The 16,943-nt window shown below is 50.0% G+C and overlaps 1 protein-coding gene across 1 annotated transcript; it reads left to right on the top strand.

The window, feature by feature from the left end:
• The first annotated feature begins 7,094 nt into the window (after nt 1-7,094).
• On the top strand, nt 7,095-15,443 carry CXCL14 (C-X-C motif chemokine ligand 14). The gene is made up of 4 exons (XM_008014521.3): nt 7,095-7,435; nt 7,611-7,716; nt 11,447-11,560; nt 14,270-15,443. Exons 1-4 carry the CDS (start codon nt 7,336-7,338, stop codon nt 14,283-14,285), a joined length of 336 nt encoding a protein of 111 aa, XP_008012712.2. The 5' UTR covers nt 7,095-7,335; the 3' UTR covers nt 14,286-15,443.
• The last annotated feature ends 1,500 nt before the right edge of the window (nt 15,444-16,943 follow it).

Consider the following 16,943-nt stretch of genomic DNA (forward strand, 5'->3'; position numbering starts at 1 on the left):
AGAGCAGGACTCCAGAGTCAGATTGCTTGGGTTTGAATCTCAGCCCTGCCACTTGCTAGTTATTTTGGGCAACGTACTTAACCTTCTCCTCAGTTTCCTCATCTATAAAATGGGGATAACCTACTTCATGTGGTTATGAAAATTAAATAAATAAATATTTATGTAGCACTTAGAACAATCTTTGAGACATAGTAAGCATTCTATAAGCATTTCATAAATATAAAGCAGAAGAAATTAGCCAAGCCAACCCACAAATAAGGGGGGTGAGTCTACAAGATTTAATAATCATAAAACAAGAATGAACATTTATGGAATGCTTACTATGTGACAAGATACTGTGCAACATGTTTGTTCTATATCAGCTCATTTAATCCTTATCATAGCCTGATTATTTATTATTATTATTATCTTCTTTTTACAGATGAGGAAGCAGAAGAACAGAATGGTAGACTAGGACTCTAAACCAGGAAGTCTGACTCTGTAATGCACTAGACTGTGACAAACTGTGATCCACATTAATTCATTCATCCTACATTCAATCATTTCTTCACTGAGCACCTACTCTGTGCCCAGCCCTGTGCTCATGCTGGGGAACTAGAATTAATGAGAAAGACACAGAGCAACCTCAGAGGATCATGGACCTGAAGGAAGACCTCATAGGAGCCTTTACAAGTGTAAGGAGTGGCACTGGAGAGAACGAAGTTTACGAGTCATGCAGACAGCAGGTGCCTTTCCTACCCTGGGACTGGGAGGGGAGTCAGGCAGATGTGTGCAGTCAAGGAGGGTTTCCCTGTAAAATGACATATTTGCAGATTCGGGAAGGCAAACAAAAGCAAACAGCCAAGCCAAGGAGATAGGACTTGGTGGTGCCTGCACAGAGGCTTAGGACTCTGCTGCAAACATGGAACAGGGCTGGGGAGAGAGGCAGGAGGTGGGGCGGGGCAGAAAGAGGACAGGCGAGGCCAGCTTGGTGGGCTGCTTATTCCCCTGTGCCAAGCAGAGGGGGACAGCTCTAAAGATGGGCCTGGTCCCTCACCATGGGACTCACCCAAGCCACCAACAACTCCACCTGCCTCTCTGCAGTGCCAGCTGCACAGCACAGGTGCTCATCGCCCATCGCCAGGGTCTGCTCAGTGAGGCTTAAGGTTGCCCAAGCCCTTGCTGAATCAACTGCTTCTGAGTTGCTGTTATAACAAGAACATTCTGAAAAACTGGAAAGCAAGGAAAGAAGCTTTACAACAATGCCCAACATTTCGCCACTCAAAGAGAATGATGTTTGTAACTCTGTCTTGCCATCCTTTATACACAGGTTACTGTTTTGCATACTCATAATCACAGTGTTTACACAACCTTGTGTTTTTTCTACTTACTGTATAAGCATTTACTCCACAAATTTAGAGCTTTCATTGTTTTCTTAATCCCCCATTGTTGGGCATTTAGGTTAAATCTTTATTTTTAACAAGGACTAGTTTTGCATGTGATAGTTCTCCATTGTGAGAATTTTAAACAGATTTCTGAAGTGGTTAATAAGATGAAATGGTTTAATTCAAACACTCTGGAAACCATACTCTATGATTTCCCCAAATTTTGTACCAATTGATAGTCCCATGGGTGATGCTTAAGTGATGCTTCCTCATTTTACCATTATCAGCTTTGGATGTTGCTATTTAAAATAAACATTTCCTCATTGAGTGGGACCTAAACCAAAATGCCATGATGCTGCAGCACTGCTGCGCTTTTCCTTGATTGCTAATGAGGATGCCTGTTCTTCGATGAATTGGTTAATTGCCTTTCTTTTTCTCCTGAATTGTCCTTTGATGTCCTTTGCTCATTTATATGTTAGGGCCCTCTTTGGAAATATCTTTGCATGTGTTCTTAATATAATAAAGATGCTTGTCTGTAAGGGAGTGTTGTTGGACGAATAGACGGTGGAATAAATGCTACTTGTTGGTTTGTCATATTTGCTGCAAGCATTTTCTCCCACATTTAGGGGAGTCTTGCAGTGCTCCCTGTAACCAATCTGAGTAACAGAGCCCCCCTACACACACTCTGCCTTGGGGCTGCTTTAAGCCTAATTCAATACTGCCTGGCTGTCCCCCACATTATTTCCTCTGGGCTTAAGTTACTCAGGATCTCTAAATATTTGCAGTGTAAATAACAAAACCAGAGATAGTTCTTGGGAACCTTGGTCGTTCAACCTCCTTCACCCCAGAGCACGGCCAGGGAAGGGGTCAGCATGCAGGGCTGTAGCTGAAGGAGAGCTGCAGAGAGGAGGCAGCTGGCTGCCCAGACTCCACAGGCTACAGGTAATAGGCAGAGGGAGGAGCTGGAGAGGGAGAGGCACCCGCCAGGCTTGGACTCAGAGCCAGCAGCCACACAACACAATGGAAGCAGGTATTTTGGGGTGACCCACCATGTCATGAGTGGTGATGGGGGCCAGACAGGTTCCTGGAGCCCAGGATCTTGTTCTGGTCTAAGTAACTAGGTACAGGACACAGAGACAGGAGGCTGGCTAACATTAATGCACAGGGAGATCTTGTATGCAATCAATCCCATTGCTGGGCCTCAGTTTCCTCATATGTACAATGAAAGCTAGTTGTGGCCTCAGCCCCTACTAGTGCTGAATTCTAGGATTCCTGTCCTTCCAGGGAAGTAAAAAGGACTCCTCTTCTGAAAAGAAGGTCTGTTATGAAAAGAACTAAAAGAATGAGGGGAGGAATTGCCCTGGATCCCAGCTCCCAGGGCAGAAAACCAGCCTTGACCAATCAAGACCCCTTTCTCAGCAGACCAAGGAGTAGAGTGCCCAGACAACTGTGGGATTTCCTGGAAAGCCACACTCCTCCTATCACCATCTCCTCCTCCCAGAGACTTCACCTCTAAAACAAATGCCCTGAGGAGGAACTGGCCTCCCTGGAAATATGGACTCCCCATGGCCACCCCTACACACCCCCTGCACACACGCAAACACACAACACACTTTCTCACATGCAACCTTGCAGCCTGTGCAGCCTGCATTCAGTAGTACTCTCACACACTGAGCTTTTGCCTGAAACATGTTTGTATTTACTTCACAGACATGGAGTGAACCCCTGCTATGTGCCAATCACTGTTGTAGACACTGAAGATGAGCAAGACAGAGACCCGCAGACACAGACAGATCATCCACCATGCACCCCCAAATAAACATGAAAATGCACAATTTGAGGTTGCTGCACATAAAATGAATAAAGTAAAATTGGTGGCAACACAGAGAGGGACTGTTGTTGGGGGTATGCTCATGTGATTGGAACTGGACAGTGAATATTGGAGCTGAGGCTCAGTGAGAAGAAGGTTGTCTGTCAGTCCCTGGGGAGGAGCACTGCAGGTGGAGAGGCCAGTGAGCACAAAGGCCCTGAGGCAGCAACACGCTTGGATGTTTGAAGATAAGACAAGGTAGAGTGGCCAGAGCATAGCCTGTGGGGAGCATGGCAGGTGCTGGTCACAATGAGGTGTGCACTGCTGGGGACTTGGCTTGGACTCTGCATGAGATCAGGAGCCAGTAAAGGGCTCAGAGCAGGGACTTCTCCCCAGGAGATCACTGTGTGAGCAGAGGGGTCCATGAAGGGCCAGGAGTGCCCTCCCTTCTGTGGTCACCGGTTAATTCCTTTCCATCCTTCATATCTAACTCAATGACCCCTTCCTCCAGGAATTTGTCCCCACCTCGTTACCCCATCAGATCCCCTGATGAGTCTCCTAGCACCAGTCACCCTCCAGGATACCTCTGCAGGAGTTTCATGCTGATCTCTGTGGTTGTATAGTTAATGTCTGCCTTCCCCACTAGACTCTGAGCTTCTTGGGGACAGGCACACAGTTGCCTTGGCTTACCTCCAACCCCCAGCACCTTGCACAAAGCCTGGCACACAGTGGGTGCTCAATAAATGTAAAGAGAAGAAATAAGTAAATCCCTGGGGTCTCAGCAAAAGTCCCACTCCCTTAAGGAGTGGTGTCCTGTTTCCACTTCCTCCCTCCTCTGTACCCCCTACACTTCACGTCTACCTCTTCTGTAGAACCCAGTATGACCATCAATGTGTTGACACCTGCACACATGCATGCATACACATGCATGCACACACACAGGCAAGGCATGTGTGCTGTTCTTCACTGTACCCCAGGGACCTCCTTGAAGCAGACAGTGCCACTGTACAAAGAACGACCTCACCCATGCCCACCTGCTCAGAGGCCCATGACTTGGGCTCACTAGAGAGTCTATGCCCTGAAGGTGTGTCAGGGGCCAAGCCCCCTCCCTCACCCAGTTGGGCAGCATCCCCCACAGACCTGCTGGCAGAAGGTGCCACATGCTCTCCTGTACCATGGCTCCAAAAGAGCTCACACAAACAAGGGCTCAGCTCTGCTTGCACAGTGGCTGCCTTCTGCAAACCAGAGATCTGCATACACAGACTGAGGAGTGTAACTGAGGACAAACTACTGGGATGTCTGACCTCTGGTCCAGCCCAGGAAACTGAGGAACTTTGGTCCATATTTCTAGAGCCAACTACTTTTTCCTGTGAAAACTCAGTTCCCATGATTGCTGGTCTTGTTAGATCCCAGTTAATCAATCAACATATTCTTGAAACAAATATGTTAGAAATAAAATTGTTAATAAAAAGTAATACTTTACATGTTCTAGGAAAGCTTAGTATTTAAGAAATTCCTTTGCAGCATCAAATGCATTTTTTGGAAGGCAATTGGCAATTTCTATGAAAAGTCTTAAAATGGGCGTGTGCCACGGCCCCATGATTCTATTTCTGAGGCCTGATCCAATGTATTATAACCTACCCCAAAATGGAGCTACAAGAATATTTGTCAAACAGCATTGGTTTGGGTAAGAGGGTAAGGCTGAAAACAATCCAAATGTCCAACAAGGAGTAGTCAAATTAATTCTGGCACATCTGTACCATGGAATACTCTGCATCTAAAATCATGATAATCGCACTAGTCAGCACACGTCAAACGCTTACTCTGTGCTGGGGACCACATTAAAAGCATTACATGCACCATCTCATTTAATTCTGCCTATGCTGTACATATTATTATCATCTCCATCTCACAGATGAGGAAACCAATACCAAATAGAGTTAGGGTATTTGCCCAGAGTCACACAGCTAGTACCTAGGATGCATACTCTGGCAGTTTGACTTCAGACACCAACCTCTCAGTCATGATACTACCTGGCCTCAAATGAAACCCTTAAGGGAGCTATTGTTGTAGCAAGACTAGCCACATGGAGCGATGTTCACAATATGCTAATAGGTATAGCAAGCAGGTTATTAAAGAGTATATGCAGCCTGATCCCATGCGCACATGTGCACGCAAAGCAAAGAGAGGATGCTTTGGGAAGATTTCACCCAAGATTTTACTTGCGTGAAAATGCTTGTTTTCTTCTGCTTGTGTTTTCTGATTTTTCTGGGCAAACATGCTTCTTCTATATTAAGAAAAATTATTTTTAGATTTTAAAACTAACATAAATGCCAAAAAGCACTCCCTCATACTCATCTTATGCATAAATGCAAATGTGCAGCTATTGGCTTAGCTTTAGGTATAGGCACAACAGCATGCATAGGCACTGTTTGCTTTTCATGGCTCGGCTTCTTCTTGAAGCAGCAAGGGCTCTCCAGCTGGGAAGAGACGATGCAGATTCTTCCCATTGCACCCCTCAGCAGTCTGTCCCCCATCATCCAGAAACCCTCTGGGCATTTTTGCCTCCAGGGAGCTGCCAGGCTGATGGCATAGAGCTGGGTGAGCTCTACCCTGACAGCCAAGCCCAGGGACTCCAAGAGCTTGAGATGATCCACCTCCTGTCTCTGGGTCTCTCAAGGCAGCAAGAAGAGAAGGGCAGACAGGCCTCAAAGCAACAGAGCGGCCCAGGGACAGGAGTCCCAGTCCTGCAGCCACATATACTGAGGACCCTCCTGACCTAGTCACTTGCTTCCTGGGTCTGTGACCTTGGACAAGTTATTTCTTCTCTCAGAGCATGTTTCCACACCTGTCAAATAAAGAAATTAAAAGTACCAACTTGGAAGAAAAGTACCAATTCGTAAGAATCAAAGTAATAGATAAATTAGATATAAAATGATGGTGCCAATAAGTAACATTTCCTGGGTACTGATAACAAGTATGATTTCTATAGTTCTCACAGCCACCCTATCAGAAACACTGTGACGATCTGCACTTTACAGATGATGAAACAAAAGCTGAGAGCGGTAAAGTCACTTGTGCTGGTAAGTAGTGAGGAGGGAATTTCTGCCACCATGGCTGGGTCACACCACTACACCTCGCATTCTGGCACAATGTCTAGAACATGGGAAGGCCTTTATCCAGATGGTTACCATTGTCATCGCTCTCTGCTAGGGCTCTCTACCTGGCTTTGGAGAATAGTGTGAGAGTGAGGACTCCTCCTGGTTCTCCCCAATACCCAGACACTCACACAGCCACCAGGCCACTGATCCGCTTTAAGGAGCTTTCCTTTGGGAGTCACCAAAACTCTCTCCCCAATACCCGCCCAACCCCCGCACACACACACCCCCCCTCTTTGAGTCAGTTCCAGTGACCACAGTCAATGAATTTGCTGCTGGACAGTCTATGACAAGCCCCTGTCCAGAATTGGCCTTGTGTTCTGGCCTGGCAGGGGCCCTGGGGGGTCAGGCCTGCAGGCACTCACACTTGGCACCTGCTCCAAAACCCTTTTGGGTCTTTGAGGATCTGGGCCCTGGGCCTGGGTCTCCCGGCAGCTCAGAAAAGTTGGCCTGCCTGGCCAGAGAGGGAACTACGCGATTCAGAAAAGCACTGCCCTTCAGCAGTCTGGGCTCCCCAAAGGCAGAGTGGGACGCTAGAAACGTGTGCGCGCAGTGGTCTGGGTGTGCAAGTGTGCGAAGGATACGTGTTGTGTGAGCGAGAGGTTAGCGGATGTGCGTGTGCGTGTGCGCGCGTGGCTCCGGGTGTGCGCCGCTGCGATAGCGGGTCCTTTCCCGGGGCGGGCGACGGGCGGGCTGGGAAGGTCTCCTCCCCTCACCACATTGAGAAATCTCAGTGAGTCACTGAGTGGTTCTGCATATTAATGAGCTCACTCGCTGCGAGGGCAGGAGCGGATTTAAAAGAGGCCAGGGCGGGCGGAGGGAGGCTGTGGAGAGAGCGCAGAGACAAGCGCAGAGCGCAGCGCACCGCGACAGACAGCCGTGGGCATCCACCGACGGCGCAGCCGGAGCCAGCCGAGCCGGAAGGCGCGCCCCGGGCAGAGAAAGCCGAGCAGAGCCGGGTGGCGTCTCCGGGCCGCCGCTCCGACGGGCCAGCGCCCTCCCCATGTCCCTGCTCCCGTGCCGCGCCCCTCCGGTCAGCATGAGGCTCCTGGCGGCCGCGCTACTCCTGCTGCTGCTGGCGCTGTACACCGCGCGCGTGGACGGTGAGTGCGGGGAGCTCCCCTTGTCGCCGTCTCCTCTCGTCCTGTCCTGGGGAACACAAGCGCCAATTTCTAGGCATCCTAGGATCCCGCGGGGGGTGGTCTGGGTGGGCACCAAGGTGGTCGAGGGGTAGGAGACTCCCTCGCAACTAAGCAGTTGCCCCGCGCTCGCTCGCAGGGTCCAAATGCAAGTGCTCCCGGAAGGGACCCAAGATTCGCTACAGCGACGTGAAGAAGCTGGAAATGAAGCCAAAGTACCCGCACTGCGAGGAGAAGATGGTTATGTGAGTTCTCGCTCCTCACCTTGAGGGGGTGCGCACTGCTGTCAACCCGATGACAGGGCTCAGCCTGGGCCTGGGTCTGGCTAACAAACATTTCTCTCTGACTTTGTCAAAGCCTTGGAAAAGGCTTCGTAATTGCCCAGCAAGTCCTTAGGACGCTGGCGAGACACTCTAGAAGACAGTCGGGAAAGGGGGTCACTGTCCCGCTCCGGAACAGAGCCTCCCAAGTTCAGCCTTGCTAGGATTCAAATGAGTAGTCTCCCTATTTGTACCATGGGCCACCCACTCTGCTAGGGCCATCAAGGGTTAAAGGGATCCCTTGTGCCAACTCAGAAAACCTAGATTGAAATCACTTAAAGCACACTCACACCCAAACTGTGAGGCGTGCTGCCTTACTGTCACTGGACAGAGGATTAATGCAAACACTATCTTAAATCCTGACTCTCCTTCAGAGCCTTGTTCCAGTCAGAGGCCAGTGGACTGCAAGTTTTCCGCTCCTAGAGATTTCATTTTGAGAACGCTCCACGCGCTTCCCTCACCGGCTGTACTCCCTGTGGGTCGAGATACCGAGTGCTCTCCTGGGGTTAATGTGCCACATGGCTGGAGCCCTGCTTGGTGGGGATGTGGGGAATGTTGGAAAAACTGGGGCAGAGTGAGAGAACACTTAGTTTCTTGCTCCTCCGCCTTCCCAATTAACCACTTGAGGCCAGCACCTCTGCTTCCTCATCAATACGCTCTTGGCCAGGAAGGGAGCCCTTGGCAAAGCGGCTACCAAATATTTGCCACAGACCATTGGCCCCTCTTCCCCTCCCCCAGAAACAGGACGCACTTTATTCTCAGTCTGGGCAAGTGCCTTCCACCGGCTGGCCCCCACTGGCCCAAAAGCCTTCTACAGTGTCTGTGAAAGCAGGGCACACCCCCACCCAGCACCCCACATCCTCCGCCTAGGGGCTACACAAGCAGGCTGAAATTAGGGGAATTCAGAAATCCACTGGACCTGAGCTGACCCCACTGCTTTCCTTCACAGGCACCTAAATTAACACCCTTGTCCCTACCCCTTGCCTTGCAGACCAAATTCAAAGAAAACACCCAAAAATCCTTTTGGGTGGGGGCCAAGTGTCAAATGAGCTGGGAAAGGAGCTCCAAGCTCCTCAATGGTTCCAGTTTGCGGGCTAAGAATGACAGGGGAAATTCCAAGTTAAATTTCACTCGTCTAAGAGCTGAAAACTACTCTGTATACCAAGCAAGTTTCTGAGACCTTCAGGGAAAGAAAGCAGAGTAAAGGATGCAGTGATACCTAAAAAGAACAGAGCCCTCAGTAAATATGCTTGCCCTTTTCCTGGCTAAACTTTTGCACATATAGAGGAAAACTATAGCTAGGCAAGTGCGGGAAAGGCTTTATGGAGGCTTGTGGAAACTTGCAGGGGCCTCAGGAGATCCGCACACAATCCAATCGCCCTCTACTAAACCTCCACCCCCCGGCCCCCAGCCTCCCACCTCATCCCTGAGGGCTGGGGGCTCCTCTCCCTCTCCACGATCCTAAAACTCTCCAAATCAGATGAGGGGCCAGCACTTCTGCAAAGCAGGTTTTCAGCCACAAAGGCTGAACAAAAGCAAATTTTCCAGCTCACCCTGAATCACCCAGAAATCGCTGCTGAGGCTGGGGGTGGGGGCAGGGCAGGGGCAGGGGGGAAAGGTCCGCTTTGCAAGTGGGAGTCTTTGCACCCAGAAGAATCCAGGAGAGTCTGAATTCTAGAAATAGCCATTTGTGTCATAGGTCCATGGAGCTCTCACCAAAACCCTTACACAGCCTCCCCACCCCACCCCCAGAACTGTGGAGGAGAGGGTCACAGGACTCAGAATTTCTGGTAGTTGCTGGAGTCACAAATCCCCATGTCTGCACTCCACAACCGATTTTCATAATCCCAGTATTATGACGTGGCATTTGGGCACTGTAGTGAGAGGGCTGAGTGTCCCTTCCTGCTCTCCCTGACCTTCAGGATTTGGGATGCACAGCCTGCACGCTGACCTAACTGAGACAGGGTTTTTATCAGGCATTGCCACGTCCTTTCCTTCAGAATGCAAAAGCAGCCTTGTAGGCAGAAAGAGAAAAGCATTTGCTAAATTCCTGCAGGGTGACTGGGCACAGTGGGGGAGAGAGACAACCAGAGTTCACTCTGAAGCCTGGCCCGTGCTCAAGGCTAGAGGAATGACCCGGGTCACAAAGGAGTCCAGTCAAGGCAGGCACCATCACCTGGCATCAGCAGGAAGACCCGCCCCTGCCCCAAGGAGCTTAGGCCCTAGTGGGGACCCCAGAAACCCAGAGCACAGAGAAAGGAAGAAAACAGGTTGCCCAGGAACATTGTGCCCCCATTCTGGTGGCAAGATCCGATTTTCTTTCCCCATCAATTGGGAGACTGAAGTCATGGGAATCCTCTCCCTTCCAGAACTTAGCCCATATAAGCCCTGACATTTTCCATTTGGTAACAGTGGGGAACTAGCTGACCTCTGTCCCTCTCTTCTCACTCTTTCCACTCTCACTTCCAGTCTCCCTTCTTTGCCCTCCAAGCCCACTCCAGAATCCCAGTCTACCATCATAGCTTGCATGGCTGTGACTCCTCAAGAAGTGGCATCCTCGTCTCTCGCCTTGCACTTTTCCAAATACCCTAGGTGGTCCCTTATTCCACCCAACTCCTGTCATGCCTGTGGCCCAGCCCTGGCTTAGAGAGACTCAGAAGTTCTGAGCAGCAGGCTTGCCTCGCCCTCCAGGCTGGAGCCCCCACAGCAAGGCTACTCTTTCCTCTTGGCCACTTCATCTTCCATGACCAATGACTACTAACAGTAACTATTAATTGTGCATCTACCAGGTTCTGGGCACTTGGTAAAGATTGTATCTTTTAATCATCCCAATAACCCTGTGAGATAGTCCTATTATTGTGCCCATTTTACAGATGGCCAAACTGGATTCAGAGAGGTTACCCAAGGTCCCACAACCAAACTTGAGATTCAGTCCCAGGCCCCTACAGTCTGCACAACACCTGCTTCTCTATCACATGGCTAGGCTTCTGCTGGGTGTTGGAACATTGGCAGATAGAGGCCTGAGATCTTCAGGCTGTGCAGACGAGAGGTCTTACTCTTCTGCTTAGGGGTGAGATACCTGGCACCTCACACAAGGCCAACAAGACTTTGCCTCAGGATCAGGAGATGCCCAGCCCTGGGACAATCTGTGGTGGGTCAGAGGGAACTGGGGTTGAGGAGACAGAAACCAGAGTGTCTGGGGGCATGTCTGAGCCTTACCATGAGCTCCTCAAATCCAAGGACAGAGGTGTTGGCATGTGCACCTTGCTGGCATTAGCTTTCTCTACCTCCTGATCCCAGGCTCAGAGGAGCTGGAAGAGTCCTCTGACCTTTGTTCCCCAAAAGAGGCCTGAGCCCTGGAGACAACACACTGCATGAGGTTGGGGGTGGGAGAGACCATCCCAGACTCTCAGGACTCCCAGGGGAAAAGTGAGGGAGGGTTAGGCCCTAATACGGAGTCAGAGAATAAGGGAACAACCAGAACCTTCCAAAGAGCCAGCCAGGGAGTGAGCACAGAAGTAGGCTCCCTTTAGAGGAGGCAGGAAGCCGCAGTCTCTCAGGACCCCGACTTAGCCCAGGGCCACTCACAGGCCACAGGAGAGGCAACATGTTATTCAGCCTCCTCAACCCTCCACCTCATCCTGCTCCATTTCAGCATCACCACCAAGAGCGTGTCCAGGTACCGAGGTCAGGAGCACTGCCTGCACCCCAAGCTGCAGAGCACCAAACGCTTCATCAAGTGGTACAACGCCTGGAACGAGAAGCGCAGGTACGCGCTGCCTCTGCTCACCTTCCTTCCCTCCAGACCCAGCTGTGGCTCTCAGGATGGGAAGGGACCCCCCGCCACCAGGTCATCTAGCCCCATCTAATATGTGAACACCCACCACAACATCCACAGCAAACAGATACTCAGGCATTGCCTACATACCCCCAGGGACGAGGAACTCACCACTTAACAAAGCTAGCTATGCATCTCTTGTCCATTTGCAAGCATGTCAGGTTTGTCATTTTGTAAACTAAAGTCTGTCTCACTCAAATATTTACATTATAATCTTAATTCCTCTTTTTATTTAAGTTACATAAGTTGTTAAATGGCAAGGTGAGCACTGGCATAGCTGCCAGGGGAGCTCTGAGTATTCAGTGGGGTAAAATGTGACCAATTAGGTGACAGTGTATGTTGGCTAAAAAACTGTGCTATAAAACCATGAGGTGCTGAGGATGATCTTTGCCAGAAACATGTTTTCTTCTCCAAGGTGCCCCACTCCCTCTGCTGCCCAGAAACCTGATAAACTCCTTCCTTTGCAGGTGTTGGAAGGCACCACGGGTTTGGCTCTTTAAAATCAGAGCCACTGTTAACCAAGGCAGGCAGCAATGTTAAAAGCACCAGCACCCTGAACCAGCCCTGTACTTACTGGGCACTATTTCCTCATAATCAGAAGGTGACTTCCCAGCTCTGGTCTCTTGGGGTCTTATGTCTGTCCTCGGAGGAGGAATCCAGTTCCTAGCTCCCCTGTACCATGTGAAGGTAGCCTGTCCTGCCTCACTCCTCAAATACGCAGAGTTTATTTCCACCTTTGCCTGCATAGTATGATCAGGAAGCACACACACACACACACACACACATACACACACGCATGCATGCACGCACGCATGCACCATGCAGGTGACTTCCCCAGGAGCTAGTGTCAGCACCCTCTGCTGCAGAGGGGGAAATCAAGGCTAAATGGGAGAGAGGGGTGACTTGCCCGGGAGCATAGGGCAAAGCCAGGATAGCAAACCAGGCCTCCTGGTGCTATTCCACGAGCTGCCCTCACAGGGTGGAAGGCGCAGCCACAATGCCTGCATTGCCCTCCCATCACCTGGCCCAGCCATGCCACACCAAGCTCAGCCCTGTGACCAGCTCTCCAAGAGCTGACACTCAGGCTCAACCCCTGTATCTGAGCCTTTTTTGCTGCCTCCAAAACCGCCTCATCTGCAGTTGCTTGAAATAGAAAGTGATGAGAGCGAGAAATTATTTTCTATAAATCTGATGGGAATGAAGCCCTCTTTCTGGTCAAGCCAGGCAGCTCATGTGGCAAAGGCCAGAACTGCCCAGTCCACTGTCTGTCACCCTCCAGGCCCTGTGTCATCAAAACTGGCAGAAGGCTAATCCCATGGGCAGGTTATGGAAGAGGCTAAGGACATCTTGATCTGACTGCTGGGGGATACTCAAACCTTTAACTCACCTTGCTCCTCCTCTCTACCTGAGCTGCAACCTGGAAAAGCAGGCACCCACAGGTCTAAACATGGCCCTGCTTTTTTTTTTCCTGAAAATTCCAATAATAGCAACAAGAGCCTCTCAGCTACCAGGCCTATTCTCACTTTGCTATAAAATTAGTTCACCCCTCTTTCTTGGAGTGTTAAGGTCCCTGCCCTCCCCACCTCCCTCCCCTGAAAAAAGTTGAAAATATCTTAATGAATGTAGAACAGTAATAAAGGAAGTGTTTGAAGTCCTCTTTGTACAGACAGAGAGAGAGAGAGCGAATGCCAAAGCCAGGTTAGAGAAAGGAGAAGGTTATACGGTGGGCTCAGGCCCATGGGTGCCACACAGAGGAGCTCTGTGCACTTCAGAGACCAGAGCTTTCAGGGAGCTTCCGGCCACCACAGGAAACGCGGAGTCAGGCATTTTATTTCAATGCGTAATTCAGTGGTCTTACTCAGAAATCAAGAACAAGACAGAGAAGTGATAGGCTGAGTGTAAAGTACGGCCCCAGGGCAGCCATGGGGCAGAACTAGAAGAAAGCAAAATATCTAACTGGGGACAGTTTGAGAGGTGAGGGGAAGGAGGGATTGGAAACCAGTAGAGATGAGGCAATGCAGCCAGGAGCAGGGACTGAGGGGCACAGGCCTCCTGCACCACTTCCCCACCCCACCAACCACCTCTTCTATCTCTAGGAAGCAGCTTCTAGAGCTAACATTCTTCTGGAATACATGCATTCTTTGGGCAAAATACAAAGAAATATATAAGCCTAAGTCAAGGGAGAGAATGCCTCCCACCCTTGCTATTTTCTCTAAATAGAGAGGCCGAGTACAGACGCGGAAAGAAACAAGGAGGTGCGGGAGCAGCCTACCATGCTAGAGAGAGACTGCATTCCTGCCACTAACAGTCAGTGGCCACTGGGCAAATCTTAAGTCTGTGGTGCCTCAGTTTCCTCATATGCAAAGCTGGTTTGCTCCATAGGCCTCTGAGGACAAAATGAGATTGCAGAGGTGAGATTGCAGATGGTTAGAAAGGACAAAGCCACACTGGTGTGAGTTTTCATGGTCCCTGGGACCACATCCTCAGAAGGGTCCCTCCCACTTCTCCCTGGGGGTTCCTGTAGTCCTAAGACAGGGGCAGTCCCTGCAGACCAGATGCAAATGAAGCCACTTAGCCAGCAGCTTGTGAACTGCCTGCCTCATGTCCTGAGCCACTTACACATGTGTTTTTTCTCCCTAGGGTCTACGAAGAATAGGGTGAAAAATCTCTGATGGGAAAACTCCAGACCAGTTGGGAGACTTGTGCAAAGGACTTTGCAGATTTAAAAAAAAAAAAAAAAAAAAAAAAAAGCCTTTCTTTCTCCCAGGCATAAGACACAAGTTATATATTGTTATGAAGCACTTTTTACCAACGGTCAGTTTTTACATTTTATAGCTGCGTGCGAAAGGCTTCCAGATGTGAGACCCATCTCTCTTGTGCTCCAGACTTCATCACAGGCTGCTTTTTATCGAAAAGGGGAAAACTCATGCCTTTCCTTTTTAAGAAATGCTTTTTTGTATTTGTCCATATGTCACTATACATCTGAGCTTTATAAGCGCCCGGGCGGAACAATGAGCTTGGTGGACACATTTCATTGCAGTGTTGCTCCATTCCTAGCTTGGGAAGCTTCCGCTCAGAGGTCCTGGCGCCTCGGCACAGCTGCCACGGGCTCTCCTGGGCTTATGGCCGGTCACAGCCTCAGTGTGACTCTGCAGTGGCCCCTGTAGCCGGGCAAGCAGGAGCAGGTCTCTCTGCATCTGTTCTTTGAGGAACTCAAGTTTGGTTGCCAGAAAAATGTGCTTCATTCCCCCCTGGTTAATTTTTACACACCCTAGGAAACATTTCCAAGATCCTGTGATGGCGAGACAAATGATCCTTAAAGAAGGTGTGGGGTCATTCCCAACCTGAGAGTTTCTGAAAGGTTCACAGGTTCAATATTTAATGCTTCAGAAGCATGTGAGGTTCCCAACACTGTCAGCAAAAACCTTAGGAGAAAACTTAAAAATATATGAATACATGCACAATACACAGCTACAGACCCACATTCTGTTGACAAGGGAAAACCTTCAAAGCATGTTTCTCTCCCTCACCACAACGGAACATGCAGTACTAAAGCAATATATTTGTGATTCCCCATGTAATTCTTCAATGTTAAACAGTGCAGTCCTCTTTCGAAAGCTAAGATGACCATGCGCCCTTTCCTCTGTACATATACCCTTAAGAATGCCCCCTCCACACACTGCCCCCCAGTATACGCTGCATTGTACTGCTGTGTTATATGCTACGTACATGTCAGAAACCATTAGCATTGCATGCAGGTTTCATATTCTTTCTAAGATGGAAAGTAATAAAATATATTTGAAATGTACCAAAATTCTAGACTGCTGCCTTTTTTCTATTTAATTAAGCTAGGATGACAATAAAATGTTTACCATGTCCTGAAAAAAATAAGGACAAATATGCTGGGAAAGAAAACTGGTATTTCCCAAGTACCTGTCAACACCATCACCTCTGTGGAATGTGTGGAGCTGTCATTATAGTTGGGAAGCCAAGAAGCCAGGCCTTGAGGCTAAGGCTCCTTCCCCGAGATTCCTACCCCTGCAGCAGGTTTATCAGAGTGGGTAGGTTGGAGCATAGGGAACTAGAGGGTCATGATTCCAGCCTCCTCCACGCAAGACCACACTGAGCCTCAGCACCAGAGGGCAGCAAAGAGCCCGGATGCCTCAGCCAAGGGCTCTGCCAGTTCCCTGGGGCTGCCTGAGGACGGTGACAATGGAGGACTGGTGTAATTATTGCCTCCTGTGAGCCAGACCCTGTGCGGAGCGCCTTACATGCCCTGTCTCTTTGAATTCTGGTAATGACCACAATGGGGGTGGTCCTACTGAAGCTCCATTTTACAGATGAGAAAACCAAGGCTCAGTGAGGTGATCACACCATTTAGAGAAGATAGTAGATGGGGCCAGTCAAGATGCCCTGGGGTCCAGGGCCCCAAGACGCCAGGGGGACTCGAGGAGGTGGGAAATGCCCACCTGGGAGGCTGTGGGACTCTGGAGCTGGGCATCTGGGAGCCACACCTGGGAGATACTGGAGCTGTTCCTGCTCCTGCCAGGTGGACAGGTGGACAGTAGGGCACACCTCATGGTGCTTCTAGGGACTGCATGAGGTAAGCCCCTGTAAAGCACTTAGCAGGACACCAGGGCGTGGTGAGCGTGGTAATGGAAGCGCTTTTTTTTTTTTTTTTTTTTCCTGAGACAGGGTCTCGCTCTGTCACCCAGGCTGGAGTGCAGTGGCACAATCATGGTTCACTGCAGCCTCGAACTCCTGACCTCAAGGGATCCTCCTGCCTCAGCCTCCCAAGTAGCTGGGACTACAGGCACATACCACCATGCCTGGCAAGACAGGATCTCCCTATGTTGCCCAGGCCAGTCTGAAACTCCTGGACTCAAGGATCCTCCTTCCACCTCAGTCTCCCAAAGTGCTAGGATTACAGGCATGAGCCACCATGCCCAGCCAGAAGCTGTTTGAATAAGCACAACACCAGGCCAGCTACTTTGCACTTTGTACCAGCTACCCACAGCGCTGTATCTCACTGTATCCTAAAGTCAGCCAGGCCCCGAAACAGGCCTCTCTGCCCTCACTGGGTTCTCCACACCCAGAAGGACTGCTCATGGGGACTGGCCTCCACCCTGTCCGCTACATTAGCCACTGGGAGCCAGTCCCCCATGTCCCCTTCACCTTCCCGGACATCTCCCTGACACGCTGGTTCTGCACACACTTACAAGGACACCCAGCAAGTACCCTGTCCCAGCATGTCCCTGGCAAGGTGCTACTGCAAACACTTTTATCACCATCTTATTTCCTCCTGGCGGCTCCA

Source organism: Chlorocebus sabaeus, chromosome 23 (assembly GCF_047675955.1).
Source record: "Chlorocebus sabaeus isolate Y175 chromosome 23, mChlSab1.0.hap1, whole genome shotgun sequence".
Taxonomy (NCBI): Eukaryota; Metazoa; Chordata; class Mammalia; order Primates; family Cercopithecidae; genus Chlorocebus; species Chlorocebus sabaeus.